The sequence below is a fragment of the Pongo abelii genome, chromosome 9, assembly GCF_028885655.2.
Source record: "Pongo abelii isolate AG06213 chromosome 9, NHGRI_mPonAbe1-v2.0_pri, whole genome shotgun sequence".
NCBI lineage: Eukaryota > Metazoa > Chordata > Mammalia > Primates > Hominidae > Pongo > Pongo abelii.
The window spans coordinates 13,504,322-13,528,050 of record NC_071994.2 but is presented as its reverse complement, the minus strand read 5'-3'; the positions used below and the strand labels follow the sequence as shown (position 1 = coordinate 13,528,050).

At 56.1% G+C, this 23,729-nt stretch overlaps 1 protein-coding gene across 6 annotated transcripts in view; it reads right to left on the bottom strand.

The window, feature by feature from the left end:
• The window catches only part of SYT7 (synaptotagmin 7), a 65,543-nt gene extending 42,045 nt beyond the window's left edge, over window positions 1-23,498 (bottom strand). For 5 of the 6 annotated variants that reach the window (XM_054524265.2, XM_054524267.2, XM_024255897.3 and 2 more), the window contains exon 1: window positions 23,205-23,498. In XM_054524265.2, coding sequence (XP_054380240.1) covers window positions 23,205-23,235 — 31 coding nt within the window. In that variant the 5' untranslated portion in view covers window positions 23,236-23,498. The remainder of the gene's footprint in view (window positions 1-23,204) is intronic. The other variant, XM_054524266.2, reaches the window with a different exon arrangement.
• Window positions 23,499-23,729: the final 231 nt, after the last annotated feature.

The window sequence follows — 23,729 nt, the reverse complement described above, 5'->3', positions numbered from 1 at the left end:
TGAGCCTCCTAGTTGTGGGGAAAGACCACACTTGTGAGGCTCCCACCTGTCCACCTGCCAGGCAAATTCAGCCCCCTCCTGTACCAAGTCTGCTGCCTCAATCCCCCGGAAGCCCCTGCACCCAGTTCACTTTCAACCTCAGGGCCCACAGCACCCATGAGCTCGGACCCGGACTACCTGCAATCACCAAGGTCCTGCCCCTCCCTCTCCTGGGCTGAGGAGCACAGCTCTGCAAGGCTGGAGGGGCCACATTTGTCAAAGTTCTCAGGCCAAATGGGAGAACTAGGACTTTGATCTCCAAGCTTCCGAGGGAGAATAGGAGCAGGGCACTCCACCACAGCCCCACCGCCCATGGCCAGGCCTCCAGGGAAGGGATGGGCAAAGGTACCTTCTGGACACGAGATCTGTTTCCCAGCTCTCCCCATGGAACCTGCCCAGCCCCACTGGAAGGGCTAGGGGAGCTGTGTGGGCTGAAAGCAGATGAGCCCACACTTTCCTTTGTTTAACTCACTTTGAAATAAAGTAAACTCCATTCTTACGCTGAGCTTTCCTCGGCAACTATCTATTAAGAATATATTATGAGTGGGCATGGTGGCTCATGCCTGTAATCCCAGCACTTTGGGAGCCAGAGGCGGGCAGATCACTTAAGGTCAGGAATTCGAGGCCAACATGGCGAAACCCCATCTCTACTAAAAATACAAAAAATGAGCTGGGCATGGTGACATGTGCCTGTAGTCCCAGCTACTTGGGAGGCTGAGGCATGAGAATTGCTTGGCTTGAACTCTGGCATGGGGGTTGGAGGGGGGCGGAGGTTTTAGTGAGCTGAGATTGCACCACAGCACTCTAGCCTGGGCAACAGAGCAAGACTCTGTCTCAAAAATATATATATATATACACACACACATATATATACACACACACACATACACATACACACACACACACACACACATATATATATATATATAAATTATGAGGGTGTGTGTTTGTTGGGGAACAGGCCCTGCCCACAAGGAACTACCACTCCAGTGGGGAAGACAGGTTAGAATTAAGTTATCTCCTAGCATGCTAGGTGCCCCAGAACCATCAAACAGCAGGACACCCAGCCTAGCATGCTAGGTGCCCCAGAACCATCAAACAGCAGGACACCCAGCCAGGGGGCCCCAGACTCCAAAAGACCTGAGAAAAAAGACCCAAGTGTGAGTACCACCTCTGCCTCTTTTTTGTTGAGATGGAGCTCTGCTCTTTTCATCCAGGCTGGAGTGCAGTGGCGTGATCTCAGCTCACTGCAACCTCCACCTCCATGGTTCAAGCGATTCTCCTGCCTCAACCTCCTGAATAGCTGGGATAACAGACACCCACAACCACACCCAGCTAATTTTTTTGTATTTTTAGTAGATATGGGATTTCACCACATTGGCCAGGCTGGTCTTGAACTCCTGACCTCAGGTGATCCACCCACCTCGGCCTCCCAAAGTGCTAGGATTACAGGCATGAGCCACTGCACCCCGCCCCACCTCTGCCTCTTAACAGCTGTGTGACTTTGGACAAGTGTATTAACCACTCAGTGTCTCCCAAGGGGTTGCTGTTAGCACTCAATAGATGGGTAGTATTAGTATGGTTGCTGGTGTTTGTTTTATCCCAGGCATAAACAAAGGACCCTGGGAGCACAAATGAGGACTTTATCCATCTTGTGGGACTAGGGAGCTATCTGGGAAGGCCACCCTGAGGAGGTGGTGTTTGGCGTAGTCTGAAGATGGAAGTGAGGCGAAAGTAGGATATTCCAGGCAGAGGGAAAGGCATGGAGGTGGGAAAAGTGTCAGGCACATTGTGTGAGGAGCCGGACTTAGGGTATGGGGAGTGAATTCAGGGAGACCAGCCTGGAAGGAAAGGAGGGCCTGATGGGGAAGGGGCTTGTCTATCCAGCTGAGGGGCTTGTTTTGTTCTGTAGACCATGGGAGCCACGGTAGGCTTTTGAGCAGGGGAAGGATGGGATCAGAGGAGTGTTTCACAAGCTCATGATCTGGTAGCTACAGTAGGAAGCAGCTGGAGGTCACAGCCACACTCCAGGTGGGCTCCTCTGCTCTGGTGCCCTTTCCACACTCCCCCCTCCCCCATATACCTCTCTGCCATTGGGAATTCTCCAAGAGGTGACCTTCCTGGAGCTCCCTCCTTTTTTGTCGAACAAGATCCTTCTCAAAAACCAATCCTCAACCCCTGCTGCAGGTCAGAGAGTCCCTAGGGACAAAAGCCTGTTGATCCCAGATTCCAGTGGGCACACTCTGAAAGGTCCCCAGAAACCCAACAGAATACTCATCTTAAGCAATTAGCATTCTGTGGGCACAGCAGAATAAGCCCTAGGTTTGGGGTCTAGGAGAACTAGGCTGAGACCCTAGTCCAGCTGCTAACCAGCCACGTGGCAGGCAAGACACTCGACTCTTGGATATCAGTGCCTTCATCTGTGGAAGAGCTGACCGTGACCCTTCCCCGCTCAGAGGACAAGCCAGGTATTCCAGGTGCTCCACATGCAGTCACAACAACAACAGAGATAAGCATTATGAGTTGTCCCCATTTTACAGATGGGGAAACTGAGGAACAGAGGGGTCAAATACCATGTCCAAGTTCAAAGCCAGGGTTTTAACTCAGGCAATTCGGCTTAGATTCTATACTCTTTGCTTTGACATCACACCAACTAGAGGTACGTGGTTGGTTTTCAAGAGGTAGTCTTTGGAATCCCTAGGGTTGCCTGGAGTCGCTCTGGGGCTCTGGGGAGTGGAGGCTGAGCAGATAAGGCTGTGATCCCTCAAGCTCTCTTCAGCCACAGTAGCGCTGTTTCCTTCTGTGTTCTTGAGCTTTTGCAAAAAATTCCATTTGGAGAAGGGGTTGTGTTGCTAAGGAAAGTTGAACTCTTCTGGATGAGTGACCCCAGGGTCCCCTACAGTGTGGGTGGCTGCTGTCATCTTCCAGGCAGCTGGTACGGCCCCCACAGATTCCCCAGACCCTTCAGCCTCCCTCGGACAGCCCTCAAAGGCAGGGTGAAACAAACACTTGCCACTGCAAATTGCATTGATGTTGTGAATAATAGTGACATGATGTCCTCGGCCAGCATGCCGACACCCTAAGGAGATCCTAAGGGGGATGTCGCCATCAAGGGGTGCAAGCATGTTCTCGCCTACCAGCCAGAGTGAACCATTCCCTGCATATGGAGTCACTGTGTCTCCAGCTGGAAGGGACCTTGAAAGTCATGAAGTCAGGCCCCAGGGATGCACAAAGCCCATGGGCAGCCCTGTTGGTGACAGGGAGCTTCTGCAGGGAGCAGAAGGCAGGAAGCAGGTCCTTCCTGGATGGGCATTGTTAGGGAGGGCTGCTGTACCTCTCGCAGAGCTGAATCTGTCTCCCTAGAACTTTCCCTGCTGGTCCTGAGCCTGCCCTCTGGAGCTGCCAGGAACGAGCTGGCTGCCTCTACCACATGACAGGCCTCTCAATCCTTGCCGACAGTTCTAATGTCCCCTTCAAGTCTTCTCCAGGCAAAGCCGCCCCAGCCCTCTAACCCCTCCTCAGATGACATGCATGGTTTCAAGTCCCCTTACTGTCAGCATATTAACACTGGGGGAAAGAAAATTTGGAGCCCTAGTCAGCCTTTTGACAGGGCTGAGTGCCACAACCTATCCTGAGGCAGAGGAGACATCCTGGGTCCCGGCGGGTAAGGCACAGCATAGACAAGGGCAGACAGGCAACATCAGGAAACCTGGAAGGCAGGGTGAACCAGGAGCTAGGCAGAGCCAGACCTCCTAGGTCCAATGCCGGGATGTCTTGGGAGTGAGGTATGAGCTGGGGCAGGCTGCTGCCCCTCTGCCCACGCCTGTAGTAGGCATATCAGCTGACTAGAGCTCAGGATGAAGGGTCTAACTGAGTCCTGTGTGCTTTGCTGGGTCCTGTGGGCACAGCCTATGCTCCTGGCCATGCCACCCCCCAAGGAGATCTCAGGGTAAGGTCTGTGTACCCCAGGAAGCGGCCTGCCTCTGAGGGTGGACAAGATGTCCATGCACAGCCTTCCCTTCTAGCATCTGGGCAGGGCTTAGTCTCTTGTTCACCACTGTATTCTGAGCACCAATGGTGGAGCATTTAATAGGTGCTCAATAAATGCTTATTGAAAGAATGAAGGAGGAAGAATCCCAGGCCTCCAGGAACAAAGATAATAATAGGTGCTACTATTTATTAAGCACCTGCTATATGCCACACTACCGGGTCCACAAAGAAAGGGGCTGTATCTGCTTTGCTCACTCCAGTATCCTCTAGGACGAGCTCGGCGTCTGACACACAGGGGGTGCTCAGCAAATATTTGTTGAATGTTCAATGCTTGTATATGTCATCTCATTTGTCACCCAAATAAGATGGAAGAGAAGAGATGGGAGAGGCTGCAGTGATGAGTTGAGAGCTCTCTTTTATAAGCATGTGTGTGCGCACACACGCACACACATGCACGCACACACATAGGCACACACACGCACACGCGTGCGTGCGCACACACACACACACACACATACACTAGGACCCCTTCTGTTCTTTCCCCATGCTCAACTTTGCCTGACAAACTCCTGATTTTTTTAGGCCCAGATGAAAAGACCTCCTCCAGGAAGCCTCCCTTAGTCTGCCCAGTGGAAATTAATTTCTCCTGCCTCTGAGTTCCCAGCATACTGGGCCTACATCCTTCTTTTAGAGAATAGTGATTAGTGCTAGGCCTCTGAAGTCAGATTGCTCAGGCTCAAATTCTGGCTCTGATTCGTCCAAGCCATATAACCTAATCGCTGTGTGCCTTGGTTTCCCCATCTGTAAACGAGGGCTGATAATAGTATAGTCTCATAGGACTATGGTGAGGTTTAAAGGAATTAGCATGTACAATGCACTCAGCACAGTGCCTGACATGGAATAAGTAGGCACTAAATGCTAGCTATTATCATAGCATTATCACATCGTGCCCTGGATTAGAGATATCTGGGGCACGGAGTTGGCACTCAATGGTGTTGAATGAAATACTGGACTGGATACACTCTAGTTTTCTCTACAGGATGGCAGAGGTCAGAGGTCACATCTTACTCAATTTTGTGCACCCCTGACCCCTCCCAGGACCTGCAGGGCTTGACCAAAGCAAGCATCAGTGAGCACCTACGGTATGGAAGAGGGAGGGTTAAGGCATGGGGATATGGGATCAGGGGCGACAGCTGGAAGCCAGGCTGGGCCTCAGGTGTGAAATGCCGACCCAACCCGGTCCCTTACCAGGGCTCAGCCCCGACTCCCAACTCCTTCTCATCTCCTCAGCAAGCCATGATTTATGGATGAACAGAATCAAACAGGGCTGCTGGCTGCTGGGATGCCCTGGGGAGCTGCAGGAGAGGGAATGGCTTTCTGAGGGCAAGCTCACCAGCTGCCCAGAGGGGAACGGGAGGGGGGCCGCAGGAGCAGTAGGCACATGCACACAGGCCACAGACACGAGCCACAGAGACTCACCCTGGCACAGACACCCATGCACACACACCCATGGCCGTGGCCACAAGCAGATGCCCAGCCAGCTCTGCCATTCACGAGCTCTAGGCATTCATGCGCTTCCTCTAGCCTGGAATTCTCTCCCCGTGAATTTGCCATCACTTGTCTACTCAGATTCTGTCTGTCCTTCTGAGGCAGAGCAGTGGGATATATTGTAGACTTGGAGGCAGATGACCTGGGTTTACGCCCCAGCCCTGCCCCTGGCCAACTACATTACCCAGGGCAAGGCCCATGCTGGGCCTGAACACTACCTTCAAATGATGATCATGACCCCTGACCTCCCCTGCTGGGGAGGTCACCATCAAATAATAGCTAACATTAGTTGAGTGCACACAATGTGGCAGATACAGTGCCATGAAGTTTACATGTACCATCTCCACAACCTCGGACTATTATTATCTCCATTTCACAGGGGAAGAAACTAAGGCATGTGGAATAATAGGTGCTTGAGCCCATCCTTTCCTGCCTGGCCACAGTGGCCTCCCTTTGAGCTGACGAATGTGATGGCATTCTATAATGTGCTAGACTGTACAACCTAGCCACACTTTCCTCTTTCCCACAAGCAGGCCAACCCTTGTCACACCTATGATGCTTTGCCTAGGCTGTTCCTTCTTCCTGGAATGACTTTCCTTCTCTGTCTTCAAGGCAACTAGACAAAGATGGTCTCCCCTCCTACAATCCTTTCTGCCTCCCTAGTAACTATGACAATTAACTATTTTGGGTCAATAATTAGCTCCTTCTGTGTCCTTCCCCAACTGGGAGCACCTAGAGGATTGAGACCCCCAGCTCACTCAGCTTTGAAGACCAAAGTCTGGTACACAGGAGAGGTTGGAGAAGTAATTGCTAAACAAATTCATGAAATCATTCAAGGTCTCAGATAAGCCCACCTCCCCCAAGAAGCCCTCCCCAATGACTGGCACTCATAGCAGTCTCTTCCTTCTCCAAACTTGAATTAATGGATCCATTTGTCAACCCCCTTTTCTTGGGGATAGACCTGACCCCCACAAGCAGGGGCAACAGGATAATATCCTGTCTCCCAGTTGCTCAGGGTCTCCCACAGCCTGTAGCCTAGGTCAAGGTACAGAGAAGCTGCTGGACATGCTGGGAATCCGTGCCTATAGGCTCTTTCCCCCAGAATTCATGTGTGCTCACACTCTCGGATGGTGACTTGCACACTCCCCACACCCAGCCCTTCCAGAGTTGTTCCATCACCCGCAAGCCCTCCCAACCTAGACTGCTTCTGCTCCTGGAGGCTCTTACAGGCATTCACAGGTCCTAGGCCACTGCTTTTCTTCCCAAGTGTCTTTCATCACAGTAACGAATGTATTCTCGGCACTGAATCACGTCCGCAGACTTCAGCACCCCTCTGAGGGTAAATACTCTTATGCCCATTTTACAAAGAAGGAAACTGAGGCTCAGGAGGGTTAAATGCTTGCCCAGGAACACACGGCAGAAGAGAGGTAAAGCCAGGATTAGATTGGAGGTCTGTAAGACTTCAAACCCTGTGGCTCTTACTCTTGTTCCACCCTAGGGGAGCCATGCCTTGAAATAGGACACTCTGAGAATAGACAGAAAAGAAGAAAGAACCTGAGTGGACACAAACAGCAGTCAGGGAAAGGGCTCCCACTCTCCCAAGAATTTTACCAGTTAGAGCCATGCCCAAATTACCCCAGGTACTTCAAAGACTCCTCTGACACACACACCTTTTCTGGGGCTCCTTCCTCCATCCACTGGCCCAGGCATTGGCCTCAGAGAAGCACCCTCAATAGATAGAGTCTCAGCTGGCCTCAGGGTCCCAGGACAGGTTGGGGGTTGGGTATCTGGCACTAGACAGTCTAGGAGTGCAAAGAGGAGGACAATGGGGTGTCCCAGGGACTTGCCCAGGGCTCTGTCTCTGGTACTGATCAGGGTGCAACCACTACTCCGGAGATAAAGCAGAGTGCTGCTGGGGGTGGTTGGGGCTACATCTGCCAGCATGTCCCCATCCTGAGCTTGCCTCCTCCCACCTGATTCTGCAATACACGTCAAGCCCCAGCACTTCCCCACCCCCATCTTTTGGTGGCTCCCGATGACGTTCAAGGTGGGAAACAGTGAAAGCTGGAGTCACAGGTTTCCATAGGAAGCGCCCTCCATGCGCATGCTGAGCAGATGGAAATGGGGGAAGATGGCAGGCATTTACAAGTGGGCAGAGCTTACCAGCTCCAGGGTGATCTGGGCATGGAAAGGGGGACATTTTTGGTGCCTATCCTGCTTCCCTCCCTCCCCTCAATCCAACACACACAAGAAAGCCAGAAAGAGGCAGAGTTGGGGAGAAAGGAACAGAAAGGCAGTGAGCTAAACCCTGCACCCCAGACAACCAGGCAAAGCTCCAGGTCTTGCCATCTTGCAGAATTTCCTGACCTCTTTCCACTGTAAGACTCTCCCTTCCAGGCCACCCACCCGGGGAACAGGGCCAGCTCTTCTCTTGCAAGAGGAAAAACAAATTGAGATACGCGAGAAGGAAAAAAGAATAAGGAAGGGAGAACACCCAGCACTTATTTCCCAGAAAAACAGGGCCTTGGACCTACCCCCACCCCATGCCCTCCGGACATTCTCTGAGTGTCCCTTGGAAAGCCGTGGAGGTGCCCACAACCCCTCGGGCTTCACCCAGGGTGGGAACTAGGCTAGCAAAAGAGGAAGCCCAAGGGGAATTGTTTTGGAAAGTTACAAGTAGCTGAAAATAGGGGCTCAGCACAAGCAAGCTTCCTCAACCTTGACTGTAACAAAAACAGATAATGTGTGAGTGAGCTAGGGAGAGTGTGCTGGCTGGGGCCGCAGAGGCCGGCTGGATGCAGACGCTTTAGAATTCAGAGGAGATGCCAAGTGAGTAAACAGCAAATGAAGGATTATCTGGATGGGCCAGCAGCCGTTCCAGCAAGAAATTGGACAGGGACATGTCAGGATCCACAAGCACTCCTACTCCTTATCAGAGAGCGAGGCCTGGTGAGCTATGAGGACCTTGTCCACGCCTTCCCTACCTCTGCTGCCTCTTCCAGTCGAGACATGGCCTTGGTAATAATGGCTCACATCTGTACAGTGCAGAGCAGTTTATAAAGTGTTCCACAGTTTACCGAGGGTTTCACATGCATTATTGAATTTAATGGAGGTGACAGTATGTTCTGCTCAGTGACCCCCTCACCTCACCTCACCACAGCCACCCCTACCTCCCACAATTCCTGGCCTAGGGAGGCCTGGTGCATCTGGCTTCAGTATTCAGCCTCAAAAGAGGAGGAAGGGGAGACTGGCCATCTGTAGACCCCAGAGAGCTGCTAAGCCCAGAAGTCATCAAGGCCAAAGCCATTCAGGATGGAAAGGGCCAGGTGCCAGCTCTGAGCTGGGAGCCCAGGCTGAAGAGTGGCTAGACAGGAGTTAGCTCGGAACCTGACACCCTCCCCACCCACCTTGATCCCAAAGCTGATGAGCCACCTGAGCAGCTGTGAAAATGATCACGTCCGTCAGAGCAGCAGGAGCCCAAGAAATGAGGGGCTCAGAATGGGGAGGGGGCTCTTCGCCGGGAATGCGAAGCAGAGGCAGGATCAGGGATGTGTGATGATTAAGTGTGGGCCTTGACCACTAGTTACTCCTATGAATAATGCATTGTTGTGCCTTGGCCTAAATCAGCATCTTATTGTTATTAATAATACACGCTGCAAAGAAGCTGGGGTTGGAACTGTATGCTATGTTTCATTTGAGGATCTCAGAGCACTTAAAAGCTCCTCATGCTGATGACTCAACTTTATCTCCCCAAGTCATAGGCTTCCTCACGGGCCACCTGCCCGAATGCCCTTCCACCTGAGGCTTGGAGCCGCGAAGGCCACCAGGGCTAGAAATCTTCCATCCTGGAATTCAAATCCGTGGCCAGGGCTTACGGTTGGGGAGGGGAGTGCATTTAATTTTTGCAAGCTCAAAGGCTCCTGGGGATGCAACATAATGTGAAGCTCCCAGAGAGGTTTCAGGACAGAGATAACTAGTGGGAATCCAGGGGCGGGAGAAATGGATAGAGAGACCACTGCGGATCTGAATCCTGTTCTGTCACTTCCAGTTGTGTGACCTTAGGCTACCCACTCAACTCTCTGGTCCTAAGCCTCCTGGCTGGAATGCAGGGTCTAAGATTCCCTCTACGAGATGCCGTTCTATCATATTCAGGGGTATCATTTACACGGCAAATATGAGGATGGAGCCACTGAGCGCCCCGCCCCCCCCCCGAGCTTTCCAAGGTGCTGAAACAGCTGCCGGCCACGCGGCTCCTTGTCCTTGGTGCTGAAACAGAACTCAGTCCTGGGCTGCGCCCTCTTCCAGGTCGCCCTTTGCTCAGCTCCCAGCGAGCAGGATCCGAGACTTTGCATAGTGATTCCGCCTTCCTCTGCCAATGCCTGCCTGATCAACCCTCAGCTGAAGCTATGGCAGCAACCAGCGACCTCAAGAGCCCCCTTTCCTCGAGTTAGGTCCTCGGATGCTGAAGACCCCAGTCCTGACTCAGGACAAAAAGGGCCGCCCGGCGAACGTGGTAAATACCACGCCCCATTCCCTCCCGGGGGCCCGCCGCACTGCCTCCTGGTGGCTGGCGCGGGCACTGCACCCCGGCGGGCGCACAGACAGTTCCCAGCGGCGGCCTGGGCCGGCGGGGAAGCAGCGGCAGACGGTTCTCCGGTCCCCGCCGCCCCCTCACCGCTCCCGGGGCAATCTGGCGCTCAGAGCTTGCGGCGTTGCCCGACACCCGCACACTCCAGCCTGTCTGACTGCGTCCTGGCCGCTTTGGGGCTGCCTGGGTCACAGTGCAGGCTTAACCCAGCTGGCCAGACCTGGGGCAGGCAAAACTTCCTGCTCCCTCCTCCAAGGTGGGTGGAGAAGGCTTGTTTAAACAAACACCAATCTTTCCTCTGTGGCAGGGCCAGTCTCGCCAAGATGAACACAAAGGCCTCCCCCAGGGCAGAGGCTCCACACCTCTCCCCCACCCAAACAAGAACTTTGCCCACACCCGCCCCAGGAAAAAGCGAGGGGTTGAGGGAGAATGCCATAACTGCAGCCCACTTCTGTTCCCCCACCCTACAGGTGGGGGCTCTTTGAAGGGCAGATCTGCTTGGTGTTTCTAGGGGCTGCTTGATATGAACCTTACTGGGTTGTAGAGATTCTCCCCCTTCCAAAAACAAAAAGCAAAACAAATAATACCACCTGAAAAGACAGCACCCAAAACCACAGCTTCTCTGGAGTTAAGGGAGTCAAGATAATAGCCTTCAATTACAGTAGACATACCTGGTATGTATCATTTATTGAGCACTTACTGTATGCCAAGCACTGTGCTAAGAGCTGTGCAAACATGATCTCATTTAGCCTTCCAGCCACCCTGCCTCCCCAGGAGGGAGCATCATGCTCAGCCTCCTACAGATGAGGAAAGTGAGGATCAGAAAGGGAGGTGACCACTCAGGCTGGTGCAGCCAGTGAGTGCTGAGACGGGCATGGGAGAGCATATCCATCTGCCCTTACTCTTGCCATTCAGCTGGATCTACCTCACCATCCTTCCATGTTCTAGAGGCCACACTATCCCTCAGGTTTCTCCAAGACCACTCCAGCCCCCCACCATCCTCACCTCTCGGCTGAGAGCCACATGGAGGAAGAGAGTAACACCTTGAACTCTGTAGCACTTTACAGCCTGCCAAATGCTTTCAGAGCCACTGTCTGAATTGACCCTCATGATCTTGAGGGGTGAAGTGGGCAGGGATGGCCCTGTTCTGATTTTGTAGGAGAGAAAAGTATGGCTCCAAGGAATAAATGGCTTGCCCCAAGTCACACAGTGAGCTGTGGAACCAGAACTCAGGCAAAGACGGTGGGACACCCAGTCCAGTGTACTCTTCCCACTTCCCCAAGGCTGGTGTGCTGGGGACAAGCCAGGCAGGGAGTCCTAGGGGCTTTCATCTCCTGAGGGGCTTCCTGAGGCCATGACCTGGGCTGCTTCCCCACTCCTCCTCCCTGGGGTCCACTGGTCGGCTCAGCTTTAACTTGGAGTCTCGGAGTCTCATTCTAAATGAATTTTTTTTTTCCAGGCAATTACCTCCTGCTAATTAGGAGGCAGGGCTGCCAGTCCCTGGGCCCTGGACTGACCCTTTTCTCAACCCACAGAGGGCAGGGGGATTGTGGAGGTACTGGGTAGCAGCTCCAGCCACAGAAACTGCCTGGGTCAGGGTTCTGTCAGGGCAGGGGATGCTGACGGAGGAGCAAAGAGCTCCACAGAACTGGAAGAAGGGAGGCAGGGATGCTGGGGAGGGAGGGACTCTGAAGTGAGAGGGAGCAAGGGGACAAAAAGCTGGAAGGAGCCTGAACATGCCCATGCAGAGTAAGTGAGAAAGACCTGGGCTCTGGGGCAGCAGAGGGAGCCAGGAGGAGCCAGAAAAATGGGGACACATCGAAGGAAGAAAGGAGGAATCTCAGGAACCAGAGAGAGAGGAAGGGGTAGGAATCTCCCCTCTATGGAGAGAGAGAAAGTGAGAAGGTGCCCCAGAAAATGGTCAAGATTACAGAAGGGGCAGAGGCAGAGAGACAGATACTGGAAGACTCCGGAAGGGGAAGGGGAGAGGAAGGACAGGGAGGAAGGAGGAATTGCTGAAGGAAAACCCCAGGGTGAAGGGGGAGGAGAGCGGGGGAGGACGGCTTAGAGTGGCAGCTCCCAGAGCCCCAAGAAGGGCTTTCTCTACGTCATTGTCCTTGAGCTTCCCCCAATGTCAGTGCCCAGCCAGCTGGGCCTGCACACCCTCCTACGCAGCCACAGGTGCGAGCGGGCATGACGGCAGGCCACCAGCCGGCTCAGGCCCCAGATGCTCCACTCACCCGGGGCAGCCAGCTGACCTCCCTCCCTGCCAACCTGCCACCCCCTCGAGTAGGCTGAGCCAGGGGCCCTCCTGGGCCACACAGCAACACGACCAGGAGCTTCTGGGGCTGTGTCCAGCCTCTCTACTTTTCAGAGGGAGGATCAAAGCACAGAGAGGAAACAGTGCCTGTCCAAGGTCAAGTGAGTGACGAGGCCAGACGCAGAGGGCTCAGGGGCTAAGTCCTACTGGTGGGTCCTGTTCCCTTCTGGGCAATGGGCAACAACAGGAGACAAAGACAAGTCATGGCTGCCAGCAAGTCAGTCCTGATCAAAGCCCTCTGGAGTGTGGGGTGGCAGGCAGAAGGGAGTGAGGGTGGCCAGGGGCTGCAAGGGAACCAAAGGAACTCACGTTTATGGAGCACAGGGTGAGAGGGTTCTGCAAGGGTTATAATTGTAACAAACATTACTGAACACCTACTAGGTACAGTGTGCCAGCCACTTAAGACATTACATGCAGGATCTCATTTGATCCCAACAGCCCTATAAAGTATGTATCATTATTATTCCATTATAGGGAAAAAACTGAGACTCAGGAGGGTTGGGTGACCTGGCCAAGTCCACACAGCTAGCCAGTGGCATGGTTCTGACTCATGCAGCTGGTCATTTTGAGGCCACTGCCCTGAAGACCCCTCAACATTATCTGAAGATGTGCAGGTCCCTGAGTTCCCAAGGTCCCAGAACAGCCCTGGCACAATCTAAGCCCCAAACTCCAGTAGGACTGCAATCCATGAGGTCCAAGACTTGAACAAGCCCTGTCTTAAGGCGTTAGAGTCTGGTTTTTAGTCTTGGTTCAGCCACTAACTTACTGTGTAACTTTGGACAGGTCACTGTCCCTCTTTGGGCCTTCATGTTCCCACCTGTACCATCAAAGGGTAGGACCAGATAATAAGAACTACTACGTACATGGTGCTAACTCTGTGACAGGCACAGTTCTAGGTGGTTTACAGATATTAACTCATCGAATTTTCCCAACAGCCCCATGACAGTGCTATCATTCCCTCCATTTTACAGGTGGGAAATGAAGCACTGAAAGGTTAAGTCAGTTGCCCAAGGCCACAAAGCAAGTCAGCACAAGACACATCTGGGATTTGAGCCTCATTACTTTTGATCCAGAGCCCCTGTGCCCTGGCCACCACTCTGCATTCTTTCCCTAAGAACCCTCTCAGCCCCTGCTTGGCGCCCCAGTGACGTGTGCCCATGTGCCTCTGCACAGACACACCTACCATCGTGTTTCCACGTGGGAAGCACACACACAGTCATGCATCTGCATGAAGTGAGGTGTGTTAGCTCATGCTCCCACATCCACTCCTGTGCCTCCACCCCATTGCTACCTGAAGTAGCCAGGCTGGGTCACATACGTCCACAAGCATCCCAGCACCAGAACAAGCCGACTCTAGCAGGTGCATGCACACACACACATATACACGTGTTCCCGTCTCTGAGCACTGGTTGACTTGTGGGGGCCATGTGCCATGCTGCAGCACACAGCCATGTGGCAGTGACGTGGACCACCACACCCCTTCTCCTCTGCTTCCTTCTAGTGCCTGGGTGGCTGGCACGTCACATCCCGCACCTGCCGGCACCCCCATCCACACTGCCTTCCTCACGCCTCTCCCCTAGCAGAAGCGGGCACCTTCTCCAGGAAGGAAGCAGACTCAGGCACAGCCTGGCTCCCACGGCCCAAAGATGCCAGCCAACCTGGGGGTGGAGAGGGAGAGAGAGGCATCAACTAGAGGCTCCAGGGACCCTGGGGTCCACAACGGCTCCTGTCTGAGACTAAGCCCTCCCTTAGGTCTGAGTGCCAGAGCTGAGCTCTCAAGACCCTCGAGACACTGGCCCTCTCTGTCATTGCCAGATATGGGGTCAGATGGGGACCTCGGGGACAGAGGGTCTCCCATCATTCCTGAGCAGGACTGTGGTGCCACCTGGGCTCCTCTGACCAAGTTACCATTGCACCCTTCACCACCCTATCCCTGGTCCCTGCTCTCTCCTCCCCCTGCCCAAGCATCTTAGAGTTCTGGGTATTTTTAGGCCTCAGCTGACAGGCTGTGAAATCACTCCCTTCGCACCTCCCCAACCAGGCGGGGGCTGGAGAGGGAGGAATGAGGTTGGGGGGGGGGCACACAGACAATTCATCAGGCTCCTCCAGGGCTGGCAGGTGCCAAGGAGGGAGAGAGGGGTTCCTCCCCTTCTCCTGAGAACCTCCTGCATGAGTGAGAGGATCCCTCCACCTTGCCAGTAGAGAGAATGGAGACAGGGTGGTAAGGAGACTCCCCTCCACTCCAGGAAGAACAAAGGCTTTAGGGGATACCCTAGAATTAGAAGAGGCACTGGGACACCCTTTGAGTCCAGCTCTGCAGCCAGTACCAACTCGTAGTGCTCCCTTCTGAGAGACGGGCTGAGAGACAGGCTGGCTTAGAGCCTAGTAGGATAAGGAGGCACCAGGCAATGCAGCCCAGTGGTTAAGACCCAGGCTTTGGAGTGAGGCCGACTTGCAATCTTATTCCTGCTCTACTGAGTGACCCGGGCAAGACACTCAACCTCTCTGAGTCTCTGTTTCCTCATCTGCACTGCAGTGAATTGGATATCTCTCTTGCAAGACAGCTGTGAAGATGACATAACATGATGAATGGAAAGAACAAGGTGGTCTGTGGACCCACCAGGCACCATTGGGAGCCTCTCCCTTGCAGCTTTCCCTGACCTTCCATTTCTTCTAGCTGCCCCTTCTCTGGGCTGGCTTTCTCACTGCAATCTCCAAGACAGGAGCCCACAGTTCATCCTGGCATCAGGGCCCTTGGCACCTATCTGACCCCCGTTCAGGGGGAACAAATTTCCAACTAAGGTGGGTAGTCAACACAGACGGTCCCCGCCTCCCTGCTTCCTGCTGCAGGACACACACACATACACATCATATGTGCACACGTACCCAAATGCCAACATGCATGTGTACTGCCAGCACCTCAGTGTGAGGGCGTTTGCCTTGGGACGACCCCCAAGGGAAGTGGGAAGACATACCCAGGCCCCGCTGTGAATGGGTCCCTGTGCCAGGGGCCGTGGGCATGGAGAGGGGGGTGGCCTGCCTAGTTGCCATGGAGACAGGTTGGCTTTGGTGGGGCTCTGGAGCTCAGGCCTGGCAGCTGGAGCAGGAGCTGTGTGGCCCCTCCCGGGCCTGGCCCTGATGCCTGGGGGGGTTATGTGGGTACAGAACACATCCTCAAGAGGACTAACTGTGTCCACAGGGCCCTGGGCCTGCCCATCTTGGCTCTATATCCCTCACTAGGGAGGCTTTCTCTGATACCCTAGGCACCTGGGAAGCCCCCTCAGGGTGTTCATTCATGCCCACCTGCACCCGGCTACCCCCTTACTGCCTATAATCTGCTGCAAGCTTTCCAAGGGCAGGGGCCCAGGCTGGCCGGACACTGCAGATATCCTGGCAGAGGTAGGGACAGATATGTTAATGGCTGAGATTCTAGCTCCATCTACCCACCTGCCTCCTGACTTCCCACCCCTCCACACTACCGTGCTGTCAAAGTTCTTTATAGAGATCTGCTCAAAAGCCATCCATGGCACTCCATGCCTTACTTCTTAAAAGAATTTCAGTTTTCCTATTTCAAAATGCCAACTCCTTCATAATCTGGCCCAACACACCTTCCCAAGCCTCACTTCCTGCTACTGTGCCCCAAAGGTCTCCCTTCTGGCCATGCTCAAGCACTCACTGCTGCCTCAACTGGCCAAGATCCCTCGAACCTCTGAGCCATTGCATGTGCTGTCCCCACCTCACCGACCGCCTCACCTCCACTCGCTCACATGGCAAAGCTCTTATTCTTCCTTCAGGACTCAAGGCCCTGTATCTGAAGCTCACACCCTTAGGTCTGGCAGTGTGGCTGGGATCCCAGACCTACTTCTAACTGCAAGTTCGCACTTCCCAAGGTGGTTCTGAGGATGGAGGGTCTAACGCATGTTATGTGCTTAGAACAGCACCTGGCACATAGTGAGCACACAACATGTCTCTGCTATTCTGATGGTAACTTAACTGACACTGCCTCTATGAAGTCCTCCCCAACTCCTCCACCATGGAGGTAGCAGGCATATTCTCCTTGGAGGATCCAGAACCCTCATCCCACACATCAATTGCTTGGTACAGGACAATGTTGAGAACAGCTGCCGCTGGCTGAGTGTTTACTATGGGCTGGCTCTCTGCTAAATATTTTTTCTGCCTTATCTCACCTCATCTTCCAACCACCTGGGAGGTAAGAACCATCATCATACCCATTTAACAGAAGAGGAAACCCAAGGCCAGAGAGGTGGGCTGACCCGCTTCCAGAGACACAGCAGCAAGTGTCTCTGCCAGGATTCAAATCAATAGCTGTTTGACCCTAGAGCGCTAGCTCAAGCAAGCTGTCCCTGGAGGCACATATGTAAAGTGCTCAGCACATACTGAGTGCTCCACAAGGCTTGCTATTATCATGCTATTGTTATTATCAGGGGAGGACACAGGACGTGTTTGGTGACCGGAGATGGGATTCCTTAAGCTGGTCCCTCTGCAAAGCACAAAACCCCCATTCCTGGAGAAAGTGTTTCCAAGGGTCCCTTGGCTGCCATCCCTGACCCCCATCCTTGGATGGGGGTGTGCAGGGAGCCCCAGTATCTGGACCCGGGGCACTTCCTCTGAGGCGTGCTGGAGCAAGCAAATGCTTGAGGGGTCCCTCCCCGGCCCAGGTCCGGCAGAGCGGGAGAGAGCCTGCTATGTGCCAGCCATGCTGGCCGCCGCTCTCTGGCACCGCTGCCACCACCCCATGGTAATGAGACGGATCCAATTTGTACCCAGGGCCCCGCCGGGAGCAGCTGCCGCGGCAGGGTTTGAAGTAATTTAATTGGACACATTAGCTGCATGCTCTCTCCTCCACTCCCCTCGTGCAGAGCCTCATGCAGGCGCCCCTTCTGCCTCCCACCCCTCATGCCACCCTACCCAGGCTGGTGGCAGGGTGCATGCTCCACCAACCAGCTAGGACTAACAGGTAGGCACCGTTCCTCTCTCATTCCTGGGGCTCCTGGGGGCTCTAGAACCAGAGGGCTCTCTAGGTCCCAGGTTCTCCCCAATCTCTGATGCAAGCAGCAACTATGGGAGCCCACTGGGGCTAGAGCTCAGACCTCTCCCTCCTGTCTCCTCTAATGGGCAGAGTGGTCACCCCCCTTTCTCCTTCGGTCAGCCATGGAAGCCACCAGCCTTCTGCACTCCAGGAAGGACACTGAAGGAGCAGGGCCAGCAGCATATGCCTGTTTTACCAGCATCTTTGGTTTTGTCACTATCAGGGTTTGTCACTATCAGGGTCACTACAGAGACGATGGGCAGCCCTCCTCTTAGGGTCTGGGGAAGCAGTGCATAAACACACGCACAGACCAGACCTAGTTACAAACACACAGGTGAGCTCAGTTTGACCCAGACACATACACACATACTAACAGCCCCACACTGTCATGGAAATGCTTGTATCTTACATATGAAAGCTCCCATGATCAGCCCCGTCCACACCCATGTATGCCATACAGCCAGGTAAGGCCCTGCTCCGGGCAGACGAGGACTTCATGGCCATGCCAGCAGGTGGGAGGGTGTGGCAGGGGTTAGGCAGGGTCCCTGGCACACAGGCCCTGCCTGGCCAGGTACAGGGCCGGGGGAGGGGCCCTCCCCTAAAGCTTTCCGTCATAGCTCCCCACGCACCTCAACGCGCCTCGCTACAAATACACTCATTAGCTGCTGTTTACAGCGGTCCCGGCACTTCAATGAGCACAGATATTATGGCCATCCAGCTGCCACCCGCACACACACTAGGTACACATACAGACAGTGCCTCTCCCCCCGGCTCCGCCCTCCCCTTCCACCCGCGGGCTCAATCACATGAAGATACCAATTCCCCAAACATGCAGCTTTGCAGGGGTTCCAGCTCACAATACCTCAGCTCCTGGTCCATTCTATCCCAAGGGGTCCTTCCAGGTGGAGGCTGCAGAGATCCCCCCAGAGCAGGCCGGATGCACCCTCCCACCTTCCAACCAACTGGACCTGGAATTCCAGGCCGAAGCTCTGGGCACAGTCCAGCCCCTTCCACAGGTCCCATGCTGTCTGCCAACTCTGTTCCAGCCCTTGGGGAATTCTGCTGGGTGAGACCAAAGCCCTGCCCTGTAGACACTAGTTGGACAGGGCCCAGCAGGGCTGCCCCTGCTGCCTGGAAGGTCAGGGACCTCCATGCCCATGGAACTGGCAGAATTCGCCTGGCTTCACCAGCTGGGGTTCCCTGGCAAGGCAGGCAGGCACCCGGGCTGGGCCTGGCACAGGTTGGTGCCAGCACCTGGCCAGACCAGTGACTGCCCCGACGAGAGAAAGTTGACCTCTCGGCCACATATGCCACCTACCGGGCACTGTCTGTGGAGCAGAGGACCAGCTCTATACAGGGCTGCCCATGCCCACCTGGGATGCCACAGTGCTCTGAGGAGCCAGCAAGCCAACTCATTCTCCAGCTGGGGGTCATCAGCTCCGGACTGGGCCTCCCGCTCCCACATGACCCCTCCCAGCTCTTCTCCCTGCTGTTCTTGTGCTCACTCCCCTGGGGGAACCAGTTATTGAAAATGAAAACGGTCCATCAGATTCAATAAGGATTCCAAGTCCGTGAGAGAATAGGGGGTGGGTGAGGAGTGGGATGGGGGGACTCAGGAGGGGCAGGAGGGGGAGGGAACCATATACGGCTCCTCTGCCTGTTCCACACAACATCCTGCAATGGCCGGGCTAGAGGGTGTAACAAGGAGACAGCCCCCACTGGCACTCCATGTTGCCCCCAATGCCCCTTAAGCCTGAGCTTGGGGTCAGCCAGGAGCAGAATCCAGCTGCCCAGGGCCTGTCTTTGCTCACCCAGCACCCACCTATTGACCTGCCTTCCAGCTGTCCCCTTACCTGTCACCTACTGGCCTGTATGTTCCCACCTCAATCCGCCTGCTCTAACCCCCTCCCCAGTATGAGGAGGGGCTTTGGGGCTATCTCCCTTCCCACTAGGCCCCAGCCCTCAAGCGGGCAGCTTGTTGATCAAGCTTCCCTGCAAGGCCACAGAACAGTGTGAACCAGGGCCATGGAGGGGGCCTGTCTCCATGGTAACACAACAGCTTGGGAGCACTGGCTACCCCGGCCCATGCCCCATTGAAACCATCCTCGCCCCCTCTGGGTTTTAGACTTGCCCAGCCTCAGGTCCTCCACTGTGTCCTGGCCTGTGGGGAGATCATTCGATCTTCAGTCCGGACTCTGACTCAAGCCCAGGATGCAGGCCAGGGAGGCCCGGGCATGTGCCGATGGGGCAGGCTTTGGGGGAGGTAGGTGGGAGGAGAGAGGTTGTTGGTGAAATGGGTGGACACTGTCAGGCCTCCTTGGACCTTCCCATGCTCCAGGCCTGGCCTCTAACCCAGCTGTTCCTCAGGGCATACCCTTGATCTGCCCTTTCAGCCACACCCCTAACTTCTGCACTCCCTCACCCGCCATCAGCCTCTGCCCCTAACTTGTGCCCAGTGAGTGGAGGGTTGGCCTGGACAATCTAGTGGATCCTTCGCCTTGAGAGAGGAGGCCCGCTGTGCCAAGGCCCCCTGCCCTGCATGTCCCCAAGGCATGACCTGCCTGGTGGAGTGTCTGTAGGGAACAGAGCCCACTAACAGGTGGGACAAAAGAAGGCTTCAAGCACTACTACGCCCAGGGACAAGCTCACAGAGGGCTGGGGGCAGGGCAGGCAGCCTTCAGGACCTAACCTCTGTCCCAGTGGTTCCCTCTCTGGCCTTGCTTACCAGCTCACTGCAAGGTCACCTCTCCCTCCCTCTCTCTTTTCCTGCCGCTGTCCTGCCTGCCCACTGCAACGCTGACCCCTGCAGGCCTGCTGGGGCCTGCCTGGCCTGGGGACAAGCGATCTGAGAGAAACAGGGACTTCAGGATGAATCAGAGGGTGAAGGCTGAGGGCAGGGAGAGGTCCTGAAGTCTAGGAGGGGGCAGAAGGGAGGCTGCAGGTATGGCCTAGGGAGGCTGGACAGAGCGTGGAGCTGGAGCCTGGGTGAGCATGGGAGGGGGCTGGTCTGGGTTCTTCATTGGACTCCGATTATTTCCCACAGTCCCTTTCTTCATTCACAATAGATCAGGAAACCAAGGGCCTGGGGGCCTGGGGCCCAAGTAGGGAGAGAACCACACCTGTCAGGTAAGGTCCTAGCAGTAGCTGAGCCCTTAGGGACCTACACAGTAAGTGGGATGAGGGAGGGAGTACCACAGGGATCTTCTGGAACCAGCATGAGGCAAAGGGGAGCAGGAGAGGACAGATTTTTTTTTTTTTTTTAAAGGATTGGGTCGCAGGTGTTCCTGAGAGTGGGATGAGAGGATCAGGATGTAAAAGGCACTGGCCCCTGGGAGACCAGAGGGGAGGGGAGGGGTGGCCTGAGTTACACATAAGTCAATTTGCATATCTCAGTCCCAACCAGTACCAGCCAAGGGGAGATGGGGAGGCAGAAATGGGGGACACAGAGCCCTGGCTTGGGGAGCTGAGTCTGGGGAGCCTCGGGGGAGCTGGGGGGAAGGGAAATCTCACCTGGAACTATAGAGCCTACAAAGGTGGGCAGGGATGCCAGAGGGAAGAGGCCAGAATGAGATCTTTGATTCCTCAAGGACCCCAGATGACTAGGCTCAAAGGCAGACTGTGCCCTCTCCAGCCTATGTCTGACCCCACCCAGCCCCATGCCCACACCGGAGAGGAGTCAGCCTCAGGCCAGCCCCTTTCCCAGTCACAGCTGCCCTACCACAGGCACTGGTGGGTCCTGCAGCTGCAACTGGGGTGGGCAAGACAGGTCCCAACTGCAGCCAGAGAGGCCCATTCAAGGAGGGGGTGAGGGAAGAGTTGGGGGTTGCTAGTACACCAGGGATGGCACTGGACTCCAGACCCTTTGCCTAGAAGATGCCAAGCACGTCAAGCTGGCCTCCGTGGTGAGGGCAGAGGTGCTTGGAGGAGTGGTGATGTCATGGTGCCCAGGCATGGGAGGGAAGAGGAGGGAGGGAGAGGGGAGAGGACATGGCCCCAGGACAGCGGCCTAACAGGACAGAGGGGAGGCTGCCAGCCTGGTGGGCGAGGGGCGGAGAGTGTCCTTACTGCTTCCCTACCTTCCATCTTCATACCCCAGAGCTGGCTTCTGAACTAAGCTACTGGCTTCTAAGAAGGTGAGTAGAGCAAGAGAATACTCCTGCCACAGGCCATGGGCTGGAAGCCGGCGGCCTCTTTGACGAAGATGCCAGGGTAGGTGACCTAGGTCCAGACAGATGAGGGGAGGGCTCTCCAAAGGCAATGCCCCTTCAGCCCTCCCCTAGAGGACATTCAGAAAAGGGCGCAAGGTTCCAGAGAAGGAGACTGAATCTCTCACCCTCATATCCAAGTGCTGAGTGAGGGCAGTGTCTGGCGCCCAGTGGGTCGTCCTCAATATCGACTGGGCTGAAAAGAATTGATGGGGGGTGGGAGCCGATTCCTCAGGAGGCAGGGACAGGCTGAGGCTGCCCCTAGAGGGGAAAGAGCAAATGTGGGGCTGGGGCAACAGTGGGCAAAGCCAGCACCCACTGGACTGCCTTCAGGAGCCTCAGGGCTGCAGGCTCCTTCTGTGCAGGGTCTTAGAGCCGTTCCTTCCCCACAGCACCGCCGCCCCCAGGAGGCTGGCAGCAGGGAGCCCGGAGGCTCTTCGTTTGGGAGCACATCCTGGGCTGGGGAGTCGTGCTTTTAGCATCAGAGAGAAGCCCAGAAACAGACCCTGATGCCAGAAATGGCAGACTGGGGGTGCTGGGACTGGGTGGAGCACCCCAGGTGGGAGCGGGGATGGAGCCTGGGCAGGAGCTGCAGGGGACCTGCCTACAGGTGGGCACTGGGTGAGGAGGCATCAGGAGCCAAGGAGGAAATGGCAGAGCAATTTCCTAGGAAGACGGGAAGATTCTTCGGCTTTGGCTTAGAGGATACCAAGCAGACAGTGGGCTCCCAGGCCACTCCCCTGGCGGGCGAAGCAGAAGGCAAAGGAGTTCGGCCCTCCCCCCCCAGGACGGGAGAGAGTTTGGGGTTGTTTGCTTCCCCCTCCCCAAACCTAGGAGAACATTCTCTTGGCACCCCCATTCTCATGAGCCCCTGCTCTCTTTCCCTTCAAGCACCCCCGTCTCACCCATCAACGCCCCTGCGGTTCCCCACCCCCCAGAGCCTCCCTGCCCAGCTGCCGCACCAGATTCCCACTTGCCCCCTGGCACCCTCTCAATTCACAGTTGGCACTGCGATGCCACTCCGCTCCCCTGTACCCACAACCTTGGCCAAGAGCTGCCGGGATCCTCACCCTGGGGTCCGCCAGCGCTGGCACCCCCAGGGCACCGGTGCTGGGGAGCCGCGGGTGCCTCTGAGGGCACTGCCCGGCTCCCACAGGGGCAGCGGCTCCTCGCTCCGACACACACGTTGTCCTTGGGCTGTTGGGGGGTGGGGGAGAGGTCCTTGTGGGGACACTGAGAAGCCGGTCCCGGACATCCAGCCTGGCAGTGTCCAGACTGCGGGGGACCGGGGTCCGAGCCGCTGCCACTCGATCCCGCCCCCCCGGGGCTGGGATGACCCCTGGGGGAGCTCGTGCGGCTCCGGGCGGACAGCAGCCCCAGGCTGGGGCTCCGAGACGGCGTCCGGCGCTGCCGCCGTCCTGCCCGCCGGTGCGGGGCGACCCAGCCCGCCGGGGCCGCGCTTACCTGGGCTGGCCGCCTCCGGGTCCCGGTACATGGTCCCCTCGTCGCCGGTTCCCTCCAGGCTCCTCAGAGCCGCCCGCGGCCGCGCGCTGCTCCGCCGCCGCCGCCGCCGCTGGGCATGGGGCCGGGCGACCCCCGGGGGCGGGGCCGAGGGCGGGGGCCGAGCGGGCTGCACCTAGCCGCGGAGCCGGGGAGCGGGGGCCGCCCGCCAGCCCTCCCGCCCGCCCGCGGAGCAGGCTGCCGCCGCCGCCGAGCAGCGCCGAGCCTCCTCCCTCCGGCCTGCGCGCCGCGTGTGCGCGCCGGAGCGTGTGTGAGTGTGTACGAGGCCGTGTGTATGTGTGTGTGTGAGCGCGTGTGTGAGCGCGCCCGGGGCACCGCCGGCGCCGCCCGCCAGCCGCCGAACGCCGCGGCCACAGCCGCCGCCTGCGCCCGCTGCCGGCCGCGCGCCGCACTGCACCCGCGCCCGCCGCCGCCCGAAGCCGCCCCGAGGGCACGGCCGCCGCCCCGCGCCCCGCCCGCCCGCAGTCC